Consider the following 21,539-nt stretch of genomic DNA (forward strand, 5'->3'; position numbering starts at 1 on the left):
GTTGGAGTAGATGACATCTCTAACAATGTATTAAAACAATGTGGAGTAGTTATACTGATGTCCTGAGTCACATCTGTAATGCATCACTAGTTCAAGATATTTTCCCAGACAGGTTAAAATATGTCACTGTCAAGCCTCTCAACAAAAAAGGAGACACCACAGATGTCAATAACTACCAGCCAGTGTCCTTGCTTACAGCATTTTCAAAAATTGTTGGGAAAGTAATCTACTCAAGAGTGGTTAGCCATCTCAACAGTAATAGGATACTCAGTAAATCACAGTTTGTATTTCAAAAATGCTGTTCGACTGAAACAGCAATATACAATTTCACTGCCCACATAATAGAGTCTTTAAACAGTAAAATGTCACCAATAAGAATTTTCTGTGAAGCAAAAAGTTTCTCTATATGGATTAAGTGATTTAAGGAAGTTTCCCACTTCATCTAACTGGGATGAAATTACATTTGGTGTTCCACAGGGTTTGATCATGGGTCCCCTTCTGTTCTTGATGCATGTGAATGACCTCCTTTTTTATCTGACACAAGAAGCTAACTGACACTGTTTCCTGATGATACAAGCATCATTATCAATCCACTAAAAGAAACTCCAACAGAAAATGATACAAATAATGTCTTTGGAAAAGTTATTGATTGGTTTTCTGTGAATAGGCTTGTTCTGAACTTTGAAGATACACAGTACATCCAGTTTTCTACAGGATAGTTTACATCTATCTTCAAAAGTCTTCCAGTTCAGTTCCTTTAACAGTATCTCTGTGACACTCTCCCATGGATTTAACAAACCTGTGACCATTTGTGCTGCCCTTCTCTGTATATGTTTAGTGTCCCCTGTTAGTCCTATCTGGTATGGATCCCACACACTTGAACAATATTCCACAACCAGACACACAAGTGATTTGTAGGGAATCTCCTTTGTAGACTGATTGCACTTCCCCAGTATTCTACCAATAAACTGAAGTCTAGCACCTGCTTTACCCACGACTGAACCCATGTGATCATTCCATTTCATATCCCTACAAAGTATTACACTCAAGTACTTGTATGAGTTGGCTGATTCCAACAATGACTCACTGATATTATAGTCAAAGGGTGCTATGTCTTTTCATTTCTGAAGTGCAAAATTTTACATGTGCATGTACATGATGGTAATTAAAAATTATAAGTCTGAGTACCAATCAAAACCAATGTCTCTCAAGGAAAGTATTGATAGGCTATTAAAATCAGATTGTAAATGCTTTCGCAGTTAATTTATTAGTGTAAAACATTCATCTAGAATCCAAGGAAAGGAATCCACAATTTACAAAAGTCAACATTAAAACACAGCAAGACAAACCTTTATATGCCTTAAAGAAATGAGTATCTTTTATAAAGAAGTAACACAAATGAATAAGACAATACTAAATTACTAGTATTTTTCTCAAAAGTTACAATATATCAATTTGCAGTTTATGTTATGTTTAACTATGGCATATTAACAAATTATAGTTTCCTTATAAGTAAGAAAGAAAAGAGTACACCTTAGCAGACATAATACCTAAGCTTTCCAAGGCACAATAGTTTTGTGTCATAGCAAATGTCTTACTTTAATGTTATGATGCAGAGGTACAGTACTTGGATGAAGCAAAGATTATATCAGAAACGCAATGCAGACCGTTTTGTACAGTTACTGCGAAATTTCGTGGACACTTTTCAGTCTGAATACATGAGACTATTCTTATACCCTGAGTAACATGAAATCAATGAAGGGAATAAAGGAAGAATGGTTCTTGACAAAATGAAATAATGAACTGGAGAACTAAAATTTTACTCCTACTTGAAAACTGCTGACAGATGACAATTTTGAGAGAGCATCATCTGCTAAAAGAATGTAAATGCAAATATGCAAGTGATATAAAACCAATTTGTAGAGGTACAATTTCCCAGCAGGTGGTTCAGACACACTGTTTTACAGTTGTATTATCCAACACACAGACTGCCTGCTACACTTGTGCCCGTTAGGCTACCCGTATAAGAAGGAAGTGACAAGGCCATGCTGGTTGGTAATAGAAAAATATTAACTGACTGTGCTGGCCAGAAGGGTTTCTTGATATACTTGGGGGTACCCAAAAAACAGACTAGTGGAGCTTGTGTAGAATGTATTTCTGCCACTAGGTGTGTATAGCGCAACTCATTGCCAGTTCAGTGCCCCCATGTTGTCAACCTCGCTTGTTCTGTTCACCTGCAGTGATTGTTTTTGCTAACACTGTTTCATTCTTGTTTCATTTTTTATAATGGCAAGTTTAAGTGAACAACACGCAGCTGTGAAATTTTTTTTCTACTCGGTCAAAATGCTGCTGAAACTGTTTTATTGTAGGAAACAGCTTACCAAAATGAGGCTACTGAAAACTCAAGTGTAAAAGTGGTTGCTCAATTTATAAATGGCAACATGTTGATTGATGACAAACCTCATTCTGGATGTCCGTCAACTGCCCAAATCACCAGAAACATTAAAAAAGTTCAAGAGCTTGTGCTCACAGACCATCGACAGACAATTGACCAACTGTCAGAGATTAGTGGGCTATTTCGGAGGTCGGTTCAGCCCATTTTAATGGAAGATTTGGGAATGAAAAAGGTCGCTGCCAAGTTAATTCCTTAGATTCTGACTGGCAATCAAAACAAATGTAGAGCTGAAACATGTCATGCTTGGAAACAACAGCTTGAAACTGATTCAGATTTTCTGTCAAAGGTCATTACTGGTAATGAGTCATGGTGTTATGGTTCATCAAAAAAGACCCCATATGCACGTTACTCGCCTTACCTGGCCCTGTGCGACTTTTTCTTATTTCCACACATTAAAAGGGGATGGGAGGACACCAATTTGCTAACACTGAAGAAGTCAAGAAAAAACCAGAGAGGAGCTGCCAGCCATTTCTAAAGATTACTACAAAAATGTTTTGGATAGAGGAAGGATCGGTAGGACAAATGTATTAGTTGTAATGGAGAGGAGTATTTTGAAGGGGAGAAGGTTGTTTCGTAAGTAATTTGAAAATATATAACTTGTAAAAACTAGTTCCTATTTTTTTCATTTTTTAGGTGGGGGGAGGGGGGGGGGGTAACCCTTGTATGAGTTATAATCACTGAATCTGCATGGGAACAATGCTTAGTATGTGAAAACATATCATAACCCAAGATTTATAAAATACACAATAAAAATAAACTACTAATAATGGCATCTGTTTCACCAGTCACAGCACTGAGGCTACTGCTTAAATTGCTAACTTTCTAATGGTCTGCAGACTTTCTCTCTAAAAGTCCATCAATGCAACTAGAGCTGATGGCACCTGTGAGTGTCCATGTTGTCCTTATCTAAATCACTTTTCATTTTTAAAACCACCACCATATTTCATACACTGCCAAATTGTTTACACTCCTGTATGTATTGATTACACATCTTCTGCGAAACCTTCATTAACTTCCTTTAGTTTTTGATACCTCCTCTTGTCACAATACTTCATGGAAAAAGCATTACAGAGCAGATACAAGCAGAAGGAAAGAAGGCTAAGGTATAACAGGTTGAAGATGATGAGATCATTAGAGATGGGATACAAGCTAAGATGGAACAATGGAATCATGCAGAACTTACAGCTAGATGGTAAGATGGGAATTTGACTCCACTCCTCCAAAATTTGAGTTCAGTGTACTGATAAATGGACAGTCTCGGGACACACACACACACACACACACACACACACACACACACACACATACACACACACACAAAGCTAATAATGAAGCAGTAAAAAGGAAATAAAGACAAACCATAACCACATGCCTAAATAGTGTTACACTGCCAAAGGCCAAATAAAATTAAAAAAATAAATAAATCATGACCAAATGAAAAGAAAATCACATCTTTCACTATCACTATCATCTTTGGTATTAACTGTCACATTCACATTTAATATATGAAAAGTTCAGAGTACAGTATGCATTAAGAATTAACTTCCTGTTTAGACACTGCCTGGATAGTACACTCCCCAAGTTGTCTTACAGAATATAACAGTTCATCTGTATTTGAGTCCAAAGTTTCTGCTGCACTGACTGTTGAGTCAGTATGTTTCTGCTGTCCAAATGAAAGTGATGATAAATAGCTGGTATCTCCAAATGGAAGTGATGACTCTCCCCTTCCTACTTCTCGCAGTTCATCTTCTGTTACTGCATTATTTGCACCACTGGAAACCTGAAAAATAAGTCAGTGTCAGTCTTCACAGAAAGTGACTCACGTTACTACAGTCATTTTCATAATCTAAACACAAATAAAGGTAGCAAACAAGCAAAAGAAGAAACAATGAATCATAGATAAATGGTAATACCAAAAGTACACTAAGTCACAAAATCTGATGGAAAAATTAATATGAAATGATGAAAATATGGAAACAAATCCTATAACAAGTGGCAGAACAGGGAAAAGATGTAAATAGGGACTCAAATACAAGTATAATGATTTCTTTCAAAAAGAAAAGATTCTGCTCCCAAAAACCACAGAAAGTGCTAAGAAGATCAATTGTGTGTTACATCACCGCCTTTCTACACTCATAATGTGTCTCAAATCTAGCTCCCATTTAATCTGCCTAGATTCCTCCAAGATATTCAACACAGTATCACACAGTCACCTGATTACTTCATCTACATCTACATCTATACTCGGCAAACCACTGTGAAGTATATGGCATGCAGTACATCCCAGTGTACCAGTTATTGGGGTCTTTTTCGTGTTCCATTACTTGGAGTAACTTCCTAAGTTTTTGTGAAGACATGAAGAATTCCTGATGTTTAGGAAATAGGGCAACCAGAGTTTGTCAGAAATAGAGGTAATGCATCAGTCTATAAATCAGGGTAAAAATTCAAATTTATCACTGCTAATTCTATTGCTCATGGCTAAGTATTACTGAAACTTGGGTGATCTAAATATAATTTCCATAACATGTAGTGAGTAGTGAGTTCTGTTAAAAATGAAGAAGTACAAAAGGTGTGTACTTGTGATGCAGTTCAAAAGTATGTTGTTGTGATTATAAAAGACCTGTTTACATGATAGGAATGGTTTGTTGAAAAGTTCAAGGAACAGTTGGAACAACATGCTTCCCTGAAATGAAAGCCTGTTTCTTCACTATAAGAACTAGCATATGAAAGACGCTAAAAACAATTCTCCTGTCTTTGTAGCATATTCTAGGTGGGAACTATAACCTGATTATACTTCCTTTCATGATTGATTCAGAAAACAAATTGCCTCCTGACAGACACCAAACAGTAACTGAACAGGAATGTCTGAATCACTATACAGTTGTTGAAGTGAGGTAGAAACCATTCAAAACATGGCCCATCTTTCACTTTTGAGAAATAACTAAATAAACAAGGAAAATTAAGTACTAACTCATCAAAGTCATAACATGGAAGGATCTGAAACATATGGCTCTGAGTCAGTGATATCTACCAGCTGGGAACATTTATGTTGAGATATCTCTGGGATAAGACACTATCCCAAGAGAACACTGAACAGGCAATGTGTCTTCAATATAATTCTTTGCATAGTTAAAACTGTTATGAAACACTCTAGTTCCAACAACTGCTCCAACAACTTCCTCATCTTCAGCAATGTCTTCAGTCACTCTCTATCTTTAGAAAGGGTGGGAATGATTGTGAGTAGGCTGTCTCTCATTTCCAAGCACATTGCTAGATAAAAATATAGCAAAGTATATGGTTTGCCTGTTACATCCTGGGATGGTATTGGGTGATGAGGGGTGTTTCTTTGCACCTGGTTCTGCCAAGGGGAGGGAGGATTATGGAAGCTTGAAGATGTGGTGTGAGAAATCAGTTTATAGGCTAGATTTGAGGGATAGTACCTGTTTCTGAAGGACTTAGTGAGACCTACAACATATTGAGCAAGGCAATTCTCATCATCACAGATGTGTTGCCTATGGGTGTGGCAAGACTTTATGGGGGTGATTTTTTGGTGTGAAACAGATGACAGCTGTCAAAATGCCCATAGTAATGATCGTTAGTGGACTTGACATGAGCAGAAGTATGGGTGGAGCCACCCACTTCTCAGTGTCCCCTTCCTCTGTTCTTTCATCTCAGCCCAACCCACTCGCTGACAGCATCATCATCATCATCATCATTCACTGCATGTTTTTAGTGGTTAAAGTGCCCTTGTGTCACACTTCTATTTCGGGCAATTGCTGGCTCTCCCTCCTGCATTCCTATCACATACATCTGCTGCCTCCATCCAAACTGTCGGCCAACCTTCCTCAACTTCCCTGACCTTCCATCCAATTTCGTACCTCTCTTCACTCCTTACACTTGGTTACCTACCAAACTCCCATCCTAGCATCGTGTATTTGGCTGACGTAATATCTCTCTCTCTCTCTCTCTCTCTCTGTGTGTGTGTGTGTGTGTGTGTGTGTGTAAAGGGGGGGGCAGGAGGGGGGCTAGATGTGTGGATGGGTGAGTGTGATTGGGTGGGAGAATGGGTGTGTGTGTGATTGTGAATGTGGGTGTGGCTGTGGGTGGGTGGGTGTGCATGGATGGATGGATGGATGGATGGATGGATGGATGGATGGGCGTATGCATGCACACATGCTCATGTGTATGTGTGCATTGGTACTCTAGCTCAAAAAAGAAATCATCCAAAAGTTAGTGAAGCTCTCAGTCTTCTCTGATGCCTTGCATGCCTGTCAAAGACTCAATGCCTCTACTATTCAGTGAGTTGTTACCTTTACTCCTAAATTATTTACAACACAGACAAAATTTCATTTATACACAGAGAGAAAAGAGTACGGATCAAGGACAGAATGCCAGATTGGATACGTTTCCATGATAACTTCTCTAATCTTACAGATGACGCAATGCTATTTCTTTTAAGGTAGTATTGCATTACTTTAGAAATTTAATTATTTCATTTTCATAAGTAATATATCAGAGTCAACAGCAAATCATACCAGCCTAACTTTTAAACCTTTTTTTTCAGTCAGTTTTGTACCCTCTCTGTGCCTCTACCCTAGGGAGAAGCCAATCTCATCAACCTCTCAGTATAGTCATGAACTTTGGCACTTGTCTTTTCAGGCATCTTGTTTCCCTTCATATTCACTGTGGTTTGAAATGATAAATTTTAGTTTAACACAACATTCTAAACTTATCAATTGATTTTGGGCTAGATTTTATGAGGTACAGATACCTCAAAAGTCACTAAAACTTGAGCATAACTAACGCCTTTTTTGACATAGTGGTCATTATCATAATTACACTTTGGCTCAGTATTATAACACTAAGTTCCACATTCTTGTCTGAGACTATCATCTTAATTTACGTTGTTGACATAAACTCAAAGTTCAGTTGTGTTGCCAGTGTCAACAAATTTCTCAAACCTGTGTACAAAACACAATACACTAAATGTGGATATTCATTTAAAAACCTATATCATTTCATCAATTGCTAACTATATATGAATGATGAAGAACTTTGAAGCTCGGGTCCAGAGCAGCTTTTACGTGTATGTTGTAAAGGTTATTTTTAACATTTTAATGTCAACCTAAGGTGCATGTATTTATTTTCTTTTATTTACTCAAACTTTTTTGCTGAACCAGTTTTGCACATTATTGCCAATCATATTCAGCTAGACCATATATAGTCAATGGGTATTAAAATACATCATCTAAATAGTCTCTTATTATAACCTGTTATATACAGCTTCTAGTATGCTGATATGGCAAACAATGACGAGTAAAATATGGTCAGTAAATTGTGTTCAAAACAACTGTGTAAATGCGAGTATCTTGTGTGTAAAGTGCAAAAAGTTGTGTCAAAAAGGTGTAAGTGCTTGCAATGCATGCGTACTTAAACTAAAAAACATAAGTCCAATTGCTACAAGATTGGAAACAAAGCAGGGTTGTATCAGTAATAAAAAAGTATCACACAACATTGTGGAATTACAGCATGAGATTTCAAGAAAAAACGAAATTATAGGGGTGCCTAAAAAAGAAAACTGTGGCCTTTTGAAGGAACTCAAAATGCTGGAATCTAAAGTTAGTGTACTTGAACTTGTTATCCACAAAAATGAATACAATGAACAGTGCAAAGTTCCACACAAAATGAAGAATGAAATAGCAATCAAACACTGTAAACACTCCAGTGAAAATCTACAGTTTGTAGAAGTTGCCTATCTGATAAAAATTCGAAAAGTCAACAAAGCTCAGCTGGTGAGGGCGATAAAAGTACAAAAAACAAATTGGAAAAGACAAATGGAGGTATGAAACAGAAAATTCTTCTGTTAGCAGACAGTCATAGGTGGCATTGTGAGAGACTCTTTAAAAAAAAAAAAAAAAAAAAAATATATATATATATATATATACAGCCCAACTCTCATACGTTTTCATTGAAAAAACCAAATGCACCATTTAGAGAAGTCATGAATAATGTGGAAGGCAAGATCACAAATATCACAAAAGATGACTATTTGATCATCATGGGTGGAGCAAATGATACAAAAAACACGATTCAGGACTTCACAGAGAGTGTTGCTGGTCTATTACAAAAAACAAAACATATTAAAGTCATACTCTGTACAATTTCTTAGAAATTTGATGAGTTACACTGTAACAACAAACTATATCAAATCAACAACTGTTTGCTAAATGCGACTCTAAAGCACAGTCATGCCAACACTGTAAATGTGAACACATTCCTGAGATGAAGTGATTGTGTAAAACACGGTTTGTGTGTGGTGATGAAGGGAAAAGAAAAGCTGTGTTGACATATACAATTGGAAACAAAGTCTAACTATAGCCAGCCACCACAGATAAAACCAGTCACAGAAGAACATAAACTCCAACAACCAAGTGCAATAAATCAAATGAAATATGCATACATAAAACCCAAACAAGATATGAAACCAGCACTAACATTAGAATTAGCTGCTGAAGAAGAAATGAAAATATCCCCAACGTCAGCATCAACTACTGGAGGAAGACACAGGGACACCTAAACAAAATGTGTGTGTTTTTTTATGGAAAAACACTCAGCTAAAAAGATCAGACTCAAGGAAGAAGAAACCACAATCCTCCAGACATTCACTCCCAGAAAAGAAGAAAGAGACACCATCATTTGTACAGAAGAACCTCCCATTGCTTGGCAACCCAGAGGAAGATTGAAGACAGCCTGCATAAAGTATGAGAACTTTACTGCACATCAGAAGAAGGAGGATGCCAACTCAGCATCACATTCATCCAGGATTCATAAAATGGAGCAGTAGAAGCAAGTAGGCCCCAAATTTCAGGAACCTGTAGTGTTTCACCAAAATGTGCAGTCCCTAACAAATAAACTTGATGAATTTCAAGTACTACGAGAGAATGAACTTAAAGATGTTTCAATCCTGTGTATAACTGAACAGTGGCTGCAGAAAGACACACTGAAAATAGTATATCTTCCAGACATCACACTAGGTAGTTGTTTCTGCAGGAAAGCAAAAGGTTGTGGCGGCAACTGTATCTACATTATAAGTGATATCAAATTTGTGTCCATTCAGTTCCTGGAAGATATTCCCAGAGAAAGAAATATGGAAATATCAGGTATTGAACTGTTAAATGAAAATATGGCCATAATCTGTTTGTACAGGGGCTCCGATAGTGACATGAACACTTTACTACAAAATTTAGAATACCTCTTTCATAAATTATCAAAAAAGAACAGAGGTCTCATTATTAGTGGTGATTTTAATATTGATTTTTCTGTAGAATCAAAACTCAAACTGACATATTGAACCACCTATTAACATTTAATTTGAAATCTACAATGGAAATAGCAACATGTACAACAAACACTTCAGCCACAACAATAGACCAAATATTTACTGGTATTCTTACAAAATGTAACGCAAAATGTTTCACCACAGATTTTGGAGATCATATTGCACAGATAATATAAGTGAACATAGATCACCCTGTACATCCTAACAAAACATTAGTAGCCACCGAGCGAAGTGGTGCAGTGGTTAGCACACTGGACTCACATTTGGGAGGATGGTGGTTCAAACCCACGTCCAGCCATCCCGATTTAGGTTTTCCATGATTTCCCTTAATCACTTCAAGCAAATGCCTGGATGGTTCCATTGAGAGGGCATGGTAGATTTCCTGCCCCATCCTTCTGATGGGACCAATGACCTCTCTGTTTGGTCCCCTCCCCCCAATCAATCAACCAACCATTAGTAACCACTGCTAGAAATATCAGTGTACAAAACATAAATACATTTATTAACTGCTTAACTAAAGAGATGGAGGAAGTATACAGCTGTAGCAATACTAATGAAAAATTTGATAAATTCCTAAGCACCTTCCAGCATTACTTTGAACTGTGCTTCCCAAACAGAAAAAAGAAAATCTAGGAAAACATGCAAAAAGTAATTGTATAACTTCAGGCAAAAAAGTTTCACTAAAAGGAAAAAGATTTCGCTGCTATAGCCATGCAAATCAAAACAACTCCAAAATTTGATGCATATTTTAAAAGAGATAAATAGATCCTAAATAAAGTTACCAGAAAGTCAAAAAAGCTAACAAATTATGCCTGAATGGGAAAAGCTACAAATAAAATGCAAGCAATGTGGGCCACTGTTAGGACAGAAACGAAAAACACAGGAAAGACACAGTAACACAAATCTCCTTGAAAATGGAGACAAAATTTCTGACCCCCACAGAGTAGCTGATGCATTTAATGTATATTTCACAGAAACAGCAAACACATTGATGGAACAACAGCAGAAAACAGCTTCTGGAAACAGAGATGGGTAAAAAGTTAAATTAAAAAGCAATCTTTTTGTATCCAACAGATGAAAAGGAAATAATGAATATTAAAACGGAATTAAAGTCAAAATTTTCTTCAGGTACAGACCATGTTCCTGATTATATTGCACATACTTTTAAATATTCTTTTAAATATAAAAGAATGTGCAACATAGCTGACTAAGCCCATAACTCATCTTTGCAACTCTTTATTGTGTATTGGTATTTTCCCAGAAAAACTAAAAATGGCCAAGGTAAGACCTCTTTAAAGAAGGGAGACAAGACAAATGAAAAAAAAAACTACACACCAATATTCTGGCTGTCCGGTTTTTCTAAAATACTGGAAGAAGTTTTTTACAAAAGACTGATTTCATTCATAGAAAAAAATAATTTTGTATCAAATACCCAACATGGGTTCAAAAAAACTCAAATCAACAGAAACTGCCATTTTTCACTTTGTTAACGAAGCCTTGATGCAATAGAACAGAAAGAACACAAATCAGCAATATTTGTGGACCTCACAATAGCTTTTAATGTGATAAACCACAGCATACTACTTGAAAAATTGGAGTATGTAGGAATGAGAGGCCTGACACATGAGTGGGTGACATCATACCTGAAAAGCAGAGAGCAGATAGTTGAAATCATGTATCAGGATGAAAACATTATGTACAGCCAACAATCTAAAAGAAAAGAAATTAAGTATGGTGTTCCCCAGGTTCTATCTTGGGTCTAGTGCTGTTCTTAATATTTATCAATGGCACAGAATCATCTAGCCATTCCAGAAAATATATAAAATTTGCAGATGACACACATGTATTGGTAAAAGGCAAAACTGCTGCAGAACTACAATATTGCACCACACACGTTACAAGATGGTCCATTACAAATAATCTTATTAATAACACAGAGAAAATTGTTGCACTGCACCTTCACACCACACACAATAAAAATCCATTAAGCTCCACCATAAACCTATTTCATAAAAACTTAGAAACTGTAAACTCAAAAAAATTCTGGAATTCTGGACTCAGAACAATATGAAGTGGGACACATACATCAAATACATCAGCAAGAAGTTTAGCACAATATCCTATAGCATAAAAGATACTAGCTAGGTGTAAACAAAAGAAACACTACAAAATGTGTATTATGCCCAGGCAGTATCACTACTGCAATATGGGATGATTTTTGGGGGAAATACGCCAATAAGCAAAAGCTGTTTCATAGCACAGAAGAGGATCATGAGGACAATTGAAAATGCCTCATCCATAAATTTTTGCAAATCCCTTTTTAAAGCACTCCAGATACTAACACTACTATACCTGTATGTTCATGAGATAATTTCATACATAAAGAAAATTTCAGAAACTAAAAACCACTTAGCATGTACAAATCAAGCAGTCCACACACACAGCAGCAGGCAAAAATCAGACTTCCACAGCAAACATGCAAGCACAACTCTCAGGCAAAATGGAGCACTGCAAACTGGCAAAAAACTTTACAATAAACTTCCTCACAACATCAAGAAAATAAAAGAACACAAAAATTCAAAGTGGTCTTGAAAACATATTTACAAGACAGGTGCTATTATATGATAAATGAATACCTGTTAACATAAATTTAAACAATTTCCTTTGGTAAATGAATATCTGTTGACATAAATTTAAATTGCTTCCTTTCTCATATTACATATATCAAACTGCTTTTGTTATCTATTGTACTACATATTAGTACTTACCAAACGAAAGCGTTGGTATGATGATAGAGACACTAACAAACACAAACACACACACAAAATTCAAGCTTTCACAACCAACGGTTGCTTCATCAGGAAAGAGGGAAGGAGAGGGAAACATGAAAGGATGTGGGTTTTAAGGGAGAGGGTAAGGAGTCATTCCAATCCCGGGAGCGGAAAGACTTACCTTAGGGGGAAAAAAGGGACAGGTATACACTCGCACATACACACATATCCATCCGCACATATACAGACACAAGCAGACATATATGCCTGCTTGTGTCTGTATAGCGAAAGCTTGAATTTTGTGTGTGTGTTTGTGTTTGTTAGTGTCTCTATCAACATACCAACGCTTTCGTTTGGTAAGTTACATCATATTTGTTTTTAGATATACTTTTCCCACGTGCAATGTTTCCCTCTATCTTATTCATACTACATATTAGGTTGTACTAGTCTATTAATGCATTGTATTTCATTTATTTACTGTACTGTATCATGTGCTTAAATTATTTATGTCATTGAATCAATCTTACTGTTATGTAACAGTATTTAAAATTGTGTACTAACATACAAAGTAAGCTGTATCCCACATCATATATTTGATGAATGGATGCTTAACAAATAAATAAACAAACATATTACAAAGTAATTGGACTGTGCATGTTATGGCTTGTATGTAACAAAGTAAACACTGTCGATAGTTCATGGTGTTTGGGCCTGGGGCAGCAAGAAAGCATTGACTTGTGTAGATGAATGTTCTTGAACAGCTCCCTAAGTGTTTAAGAGGGTGACAGAAAGAAATGCTTGTGCCAGAGAAGCAATATCACGTATTTCTACATCTGAAATGTTTTCTGGTGGGATACTATTTTATAATTTCAAACGTGCTGTATCCTAGATACCAAGATTTGGTTCACTTACAAAAGCAAAGCCTTGACTGTCAGTCTAAAATTACAGCTGATCAACTCTTGGCTTCTGTTGGTCCAATGGCTGTTGCTAAGAAGTGCATGTAATAACAGTCACTGAACTGTCACTGCCTTTGAGTGCATACATTGCTTTTTCACACATCCAACTATCCCCAAAAACATCAAAATGCTGCATCATGGCAGCAAGTCACAGACTCAACATAAAACAATGACCTCTCCAAAGAGCCACTTATAAGAGCTGACCATGTTATTGAAAAATAGTTAATGATATCTCTACTAATCAATAGCTCATTCATTATCCTTCTTGAGACTCAGTAGAAAGTCACCTAGGGCTTTTAGCAAATCACTCTTACATTAATCAAACCGCTTGCATAGTTGTACATGTTGCAGCTCTGTTTATGGGACAGGGAGGGCCACCAGCCTCAGATTGAATCTGCCTGGTGAGTTAACAATGAGGATCAGTGTTCTGGCCAGCCTGGATGTGATTTTTAGGCAGTTCCTCACATTGTACTAGGTGAATACTGGGCTGGTAACCATGCCCCACTTCAGTTACATGATTTGCAAACATTTAGAAAACATTTGTTCACTTTCACAAGGATAACATTGCATGCAGACAGTTGGGTTGCACTTATTCCATCCCAGAGAAGGGGGGGAGGGGCAGGGGGGGAGGAGTGATGTCAGGAAGGACATTAAGCCATCTCTTAAACTAACCATGCCAAATCCATTCATAACCACACCGACACTGCACCAATGTTGGACAAAGGGGCAAGAAAAAGAATAAGACTCTTATGTTATTCTCATCGATTTGGCTTCTTTATAGCCAAAATATGATGATGCCAACTGAAAATTCTGGGATTTTGAAGCTGTAGAAGTCAATGCAGATCAGGAGCAAGCTGGGAGCACAACAGTGTGTAATGGATTCGAGCTAATGATACATTAAAAACCTATGATACCAGCAGGTGTCGGTATCTATGTATACATACAGAAAAATTCATCTAAGAAAGTGTGTCCTTAAAAATCAATTATTTAATGCCAAAATATTTACATTCCATGTATTTGAAATAATGTTGAAAATATAGCATAACTTTTTTTAAATTCAAGCATATTAATTCTGCTAAGTATGTACCAGCCATTGTCTCCGACAAAGATCTAAACTCTTTGTTTTGCATAGTATTTCCACTGTTCTTGTTTCTGTACAAATTTGGTGGGAAGTGGTTGTAAAATAAAATTGAGTTCAATAAAATTTTTTCTGGGTTCATGACCGCATTGTCAATATATATAAAACTACCAACATTTCGGTCCCTGTTGCAAGCGACCTTCTTCATGGTGTGACCAAAATGTCAGTAGTTTTATATATGTTGACAATGCGGTCACAAACCCAGAAAAATTTTATTGAATGTGACAATAGCCATGGAAGCCTACGTTTATAAAAGTGAGTTGTTTTTTGAGGCTGCAGACAGTGGATGTATTTTTTGTTTCGTTTCTTCAAGCTGTACCTTTATAAAATGTGACATGTTGCAGAATAGAAACGTCTAAATGTTCAGACACTTCATTTAGTATTTTGAGAATTGCCTGATTTTCACAATCATTTCAATGGATAATTTTCTTTCTGGAAATAAACCTGCAGAAATTATCATACCTCCAAAGAAGACAACAAAGCCAACGTTAAGGTAATCAGCTAAGTGCAACTTCGTATTTTTATACGTGGATGTGTCCTTCGATGCAGATTGGATGACTAACATCTGGTCTAAGGATAAGTCATTCAATATGCAGCATTAAAGAGGCACATTACAAGGGTAAGTCTTTATGGAAACGATTCTCACATCTTAGCTTGGGGAACTCATTGAGGTAGCTGCCACTAAGATGTCCACAGGCATCTTTTATCTACTCCACTAAGCATTTGAGAATGAGAAACAAGGAAACACCAAATGGCAGGTCATACTCAACAGTTTTTGCACAGAGAAGATGCCCCATCACATAGTGCTGTCTCACAAACTGGAACTAATCTCTCTCTGAAGTAACTGCAGTTACCTTCTAAAATTATGTTTTTGATACTTTGAGAATATCGTAGATATCACACAAGCATTATTAAAAGCATTTTTGTCTTGGTAACAGAGATATTATGAGATTCCTTTGGTATTAAGTTGCTACAGTTAGAACTGAGGAATCTGCCTCTGTATAAGAGTGCGAGGTGTGGCTGACTGCCATGGGGGGTCCAGGTTCGATTTTTGATACTGGCAAGAATTTTTCTTTGGTTGTAGGACAGTAACAGGTTGCACTCATAACTGTAGTACTTCTGACATTCTGTTTGTGACACTCTGAGAATATCCTACATATCACACAAGTTTTATTAAAGCATTTTTGTCTTGGTGACAGAGACCTTATGAGATTCCTTTGGTATTAAGTAGCCACAATTGGAACTGAGGAAGTTGCCTCTGTGGGTGAGTGCTAAGTATTGCTGACTGCCGTGGGGGGATCCAGGTTTGATTTCTGATACTGCCAAGAATTTTTCCTTCGTTGTAGGGCCACAACAGGTTCCACTCAGCCTCATGAGGCCAACTGAGGAGCTACTCGTGCATGTACTAGCAGTTCCAAGGTCAAGAAACCTGACAACACCTGTGAGAGTGTTGTGCTGACCATATACCCCACCACACTGCATCCAATGATACCACTGGCAGAGACTAACACAGCAGCTAGTCAGGCTCAATTGCCCGTCTAGAGTCACAATGCACAACTTTAACTTTACTTATCAGAACAGCTCCTTGACATCCGTTCTGTGGATTGGAGACGAGCTAGCGGCGGCTGCATTATGCTCTGGGGAACATTCACATTGGCACCCATAGATCCAGTGGAGCTCGTGTGAGGCACCAGAATGGCAAAGGAGTATTGCACACTGGTTACAGACCACATACACCCCTTCATGACAAGCACCTTTCCCGATGGCGCAGTGGAATTTTTCAATAAGATAATGTGCTATGTCTTGAGGCCAGGAGTGTGATGGAGTGGTTTGAGGAACAAAGTGGCAATTTCCAATTAATGAGGTGCCCCCCCCCCCCCCCCCCCAACTACCCATATCTGAACCTGACTGAACACATCTGGGTTGTGACTGAACACAACATCAGAGCTCATCATTTAAGCAAATTAGCAATTTAAGCAAATTAGGTGACTTGTATGTGCAGATGTGGTGCCAACTCCCTCCAGCGACCTACCAAGCCTCATTGCTTCCATGTCACAATGCGTTGCCACTGTTATCTGTGCCACAGGTGGACATACCAGCTATTAGGTAGCTGGTCATAATTTTCTGGCTGATCTGTGTATTTTTCCCCAATGTATACAGATATTTTGACTAGGTTGGGATGAGCTAGTGACTCATCACTTTGCCACTAGATGGCATATGTGGATTTCAGCCCTTCTTGACTCAGCCAACGTCACTACACCAATATGAGTCCACAAGTTCAGCTTTTCTGTTATGAGTGTGACTAAGCATATAATTGTACCTTATGTGTAATCTGTACTGATAACACATAGGAAAATAACCAGCTGTAGGAAGAGTTAACTAGCTCTGTCAATCGTGGTAACATTACCTTAAGTAGAACGGCAGTCAGAATTGAGGGACCAAGACTGCTGGTGCAAGACCATCAACTTTGATATTGGCACAGAAACACTCTGCACTGATTCTGAGGTAATCCTTGGATTGATAATGCAGGATTCAAGAAAAAGAAAACTAGTTGCAATAGAGTTATAAAAACTCAGAATTAAGGTTTCCTTTGATCTGAAGGTGTACAACAAATATTGTCACTCACTACTCTCATTATTTACATCAGTCTGAAATACACAGATGGAAAAAAATCACAACACCAGAAAATAATTAATGTAGAGTAATGAAATTTTGGGAATACGTTTGTCTAGGTATCATATTTAAGTGACTAAAATTGCAAGAACACAGGTTAATGTGTGCACAAGATAAGCCATTGCAAATGTAATTAATAAACAGTGTAACTGCCGGAATGTTGAATTCAAGCATGAAGATGTGCATGCGTTGCGTTGTACAGGTGCTGGATGTTAGTCTGTGGCATGGAGCTCCATACCTGTTGCACTTGGCCAGTCAATACAATGATAGTTAATTTTGTTTTGTGGATGATGCCGGAGCTGTTGCCGGATGATGCCCCGTATGTGGTCAACTGAAGATAGATCTGGTGATTGAGCAGGCCCATTCAACATGTCGATACTCTGTAGTGGATGTTGGGTTACAAAAGCAACATGTGGATGAGCGTTATCCTGTTGAAAAATTCTCCATGGAATGCTGTTCATGAACAACAACATATCAGGCTGAATCACCATATTGATATACAAATATCCAGTCAGGATGCATGTGATAATCAAACGCATTCCTGTTGTCATATGAAATCGCACCCCAGACTATAATTCCAGATGTAGGTCCAGTGTGTCTAGCATGCAGATAGGTTGGTTGCAGGCCCTCAGCTGGCCTCCTTTTAACCAACACACAGCCATCACTGGCACCAAGGCAGGATCAGCTTTCATCAGCAAATGCAACAGACCTTCACTGTGCTCTCCATTGAGCTCTTGCTTGACACTACTGAAGTCGCAAATGGCGATAGTTTTGGATCAGTGGAATGCACACTGCAGGGCATCTGGCTATGAGTTGTCCTTGAAGTAATCGTTGTACCACTGCGGCTTCAACTGCTGTTCAAATTGCTGCTGCAGATGCAGTATGATGTTCTGGAGCCATACGCCAAACACAATGGCATTCCCTCATGGTAGTACCAGATGGCCATCTGGAGCATGGTCTTCTTGCAACTGTACATTCTAATGATCACCACTGCTATCAATCATGTACAGTGGCTACATTCCTGCCAACTCTTCCTGCAATATCGCAGAAGGAACATCCAGCTTCTCGTAGCCCTACTACACAACCTCACTCAAACTCTGTGAGGTGTTGATAATGGTGTCTTTGTCACCTTAAAGGCACTGTTGACCAACATCAGCTTGCCACATACAATCTCAAAGGTTATGACCATTACAGCATGTATTTAAAGCAAACCTGAATGGTATTCTGTTTGCGGTGCTGCTAGAACCACTCTTATGTGACTGGCACATTTTTCAGATGTAGAAACACACTTACTAACTCTTTTTTATGTTGCCCAATTGCTCCTTGGTGTCGCAATTCTTTTTCACAAAGGTTATCTTGTTACAAACACTGCATCAGAATTTTTTTATGTGGATTTTTCAGTCACTTAATGCTAATTTGGTTCATAAACAACACAAAGAAGACTACTATGTTTCACTGAGTTAAGTGATGCAATGGTATGGCAGTAGATTCACATATGGGAGAAAGGAGGGTCAAATATCTGTTTGGCCATCAACATTTGGGTTTCTGTGGTTTCCTTAAATCACCTAGCCATATGCAATGATGGTTCCTTTGAAAAGGACACAGCAAATTTCCTTCCCAGCAAAAGCTTGTGCTCCATCCCTAATGCCGCCATAGTTGACAGGACACAAAGCTTGAATTTTCTTTTCTTTCTCTTTGCTGTATTTCAGTTTGCATTATGTACATTAATCATTTAAAGTAGGATATTTCAAGAGGCAAAGACCAAATAACACCAGCTAAAAGCTGTTATCACAAAGCACACCTACCACAGCAATCTCCTATAAAAAGTTGAACATATGATTCTGGATCATTAAGGTTCAACCAGTAGGAGGATGACAGAAATGTGCCTTCGATGACATCCAAATAAAAATAATGCTTCACTTTTTATTTCCACATCAAAACTTGTAGCACAAAATTAATTGTAATATTTAGTACTGACTCAGACTTTTAAAATTGGTATTCGCAATAGTGTTTAGGAGGTACGACAAGTACTCTGCATCATCAACCTGTGTCTCTGGATCACTAAAAGAAAACAAACAAATTGTTCAGCAGATCATACTGCTGCTTATCAAGATGGGATATTACATTTAGTACATTATGTGCATGTGTTTGGTTCAGTGTATTAGAAATTTTATCTTGTATTTGGCCTAGAATATGAGTGGTCACAGTTATGTGTTCAGATGAATGTAACAAGTAACAGTATTTGCTGTATCAAAATAAACCTGAATAAAGCAACAAATGACAATTAAAAGATTACATGATTAATTTCATAAATACCTAAATATTTCTAATTTTACAACTTCAGAAACATGCACATGTTTGGGTACACAAAATAGTTTTGTCCAAAAATTATACAAATAGAGCTCAGTACCTTTTGTGTTAATATGTAACTCTGATATTTCCTATCTTTTATATCCAAAGCATGGTATTTCATCACATGCAGCCTAAGTTTATCTTGACGAGTAAACTTTCGTTGGCACAAAACACAAATAAATGGTCTTTCTCCAGTATGGACACGGCGATGTCTGGCAAGGTGAGATGCACGACTGAATGATAAACCACAGTATTCACATTCATGTGGCTTTGCTGCAATCTCACTTCTCCTTATTAATGTTGTAACATCAGAAATATCACTGCATGAGAGATAGGTACTGACAGGATTGTCACAAACACTCTGTTTCACCTTATAGGTATCCTTATAATTCCTTGTATCACTGTGTATTGACATCACTCTATAATCCACTGCGCCTAGCTGTTCTTCTTTTATTTGGATCTCAGGGATTGTATGAATAAATTTGTCATCAACAGATTTACAGCGCAATTCTTTCATAGCTGATTTATCAGTAAAATTTGACTGTGGTTGCAATGAAGTATCAACATCATTTAAAGCATTTAAAGTAGAGTCATCAGTTTTGCTTGGCAGTCTCGATCTTTGTCTATCACAAAGCATCTTTTCATCTTCTGAACTCCATGACAGAGAATCCTGAAACTCTACAGCCTTTCTGCGAGTTTTCAAACCATTTTTCCTCCGATGGCGCTTCATGGATTTACATTTCAGTTCTGCCTGTCAAGAATGAAACGCACATCCATTAATGATACTAATGTGTTACAATAAGCAAAACTAACAGCAGATTTCCAAACAGTATAACTAAACCTGGAAGGAAATAAATACTCTTCAATAGGAGCACATATATGAAGGAGAGAGTATCTGATAATTCAGATGTGATACTAATGAAAAGTTTCTGTGGCTGTACCAGTTAGCCTGTTGGGTGAAATTAGGTTAACTTTACATTGATGTATACAAATTTCCTATTTTCAGCAGTTTACTCAACCATGACACTTATTTATTCACAAATCTTTTTCTACAAACTTGATAATGAAGCAGAGCCATTGAACATTCCAGGTACTCTGTACTAAATGTAGAAGTATTGCTGAATGAAATTAAACAATCAACACTAGAAGCCATACTGCCAGTACTTTTAACCTGTGTGCTGCAACACTACAATTTCAAGATGTATGTTCCCTTTTTTGTATACAAACCTCCATGTATTAACTATATTTGTGCAAAACATGGTGTTTTGGATGACTTGATGTTGCTCTTTCTAGGGACAAGATTCTTTCAATGAAGGTTTGGAAATTTGCTAAAATGAACTTGAGTCATATGAATTATTTCTGAAAGTACAAACATGTGCAACTACCTATCACTTGGTCTTTGTTGGTCTATAAATAAAGAATTAAGCCGTTTCTATTTTTGAACATATAAAATAAAAAGGTCCAGACAGCAGATGAGTATTTTACATTCTTCATCACTTAAGAGTTGGTTTCTTCCTGTAGAACTAGTCCAATTGAAGACTTTCTGAAACCGTAGATATGAATCAACAGTGGGTGGACAGAAAGGTAGTAAAGAGAAAACTGGAAGCGTGTGAAATAGGGTATACAGGAAGATGTTAATAATTAGATAAGCATATTAAATTTCAAATGAAAATGTTTTAGATACAATATGTGAAGAAAGAAATATCTGGAAAATGATAGAGAGAAAATGATAGACGAGAAAAAATTCTCTTATGGAATCCAGAACTAATTATTATAATAAAGGAGGAATTAACTGAGAAGAAAACTGTAGGGCAGCATAAAACTTTGAATATGCATTGCAGATTTCTGGGTAATT

General features: G+C 37.3%; 1 protein-coding gene across 3 annotated transcripts in view; it reads right to left on the reverse strand.

Annotated features, from left to right (window-relative positions):
• Positions 1-1,396: 1,396 nt before the first annotated feature.
• The window catches only part of LOC124596091 (myoneurin-like), a 70,984-nt gene continuing 50,841 nt past the window's right edge, over positions 1,397-21,539 (reverse strand). For all 3 annotated transcript variants that reach the window (XM_047135086.1, XM_047135084.1, XM_047135085.1), the window contains 2 exons: positions 19,743-20,435; positions 1,397-4,235 (listed from right to left, as the gene is read on the reverse strand). In XM_047135086.1, the coding sequence (XP_046991042.1) occupies positions 3,987-4,235; positions 19,743-20,435 (942 nt within the window). In that variant the 3' untranslated portion in view covers positions 1,397-3,986. The remainder of the gene's footprint in view (positions 4,236-19,742; positions 20,436-21,539) is intronic.

Source organism: Schistocerca americana, chromosome 2 (assembly GCF_021461395.2).
Source record: "Schistocerca americana isolate TAMUIC-IGC-003095 chromosome 2, iqSchAmer2.1, whole genome shotgun sequence".
Taxonomy (NCBI): Eukaryota; Metazoa; Arthropoda; class Insecta; order Orthoptera; family Acrididae; genus Schistocerca; species Schistocerca americana.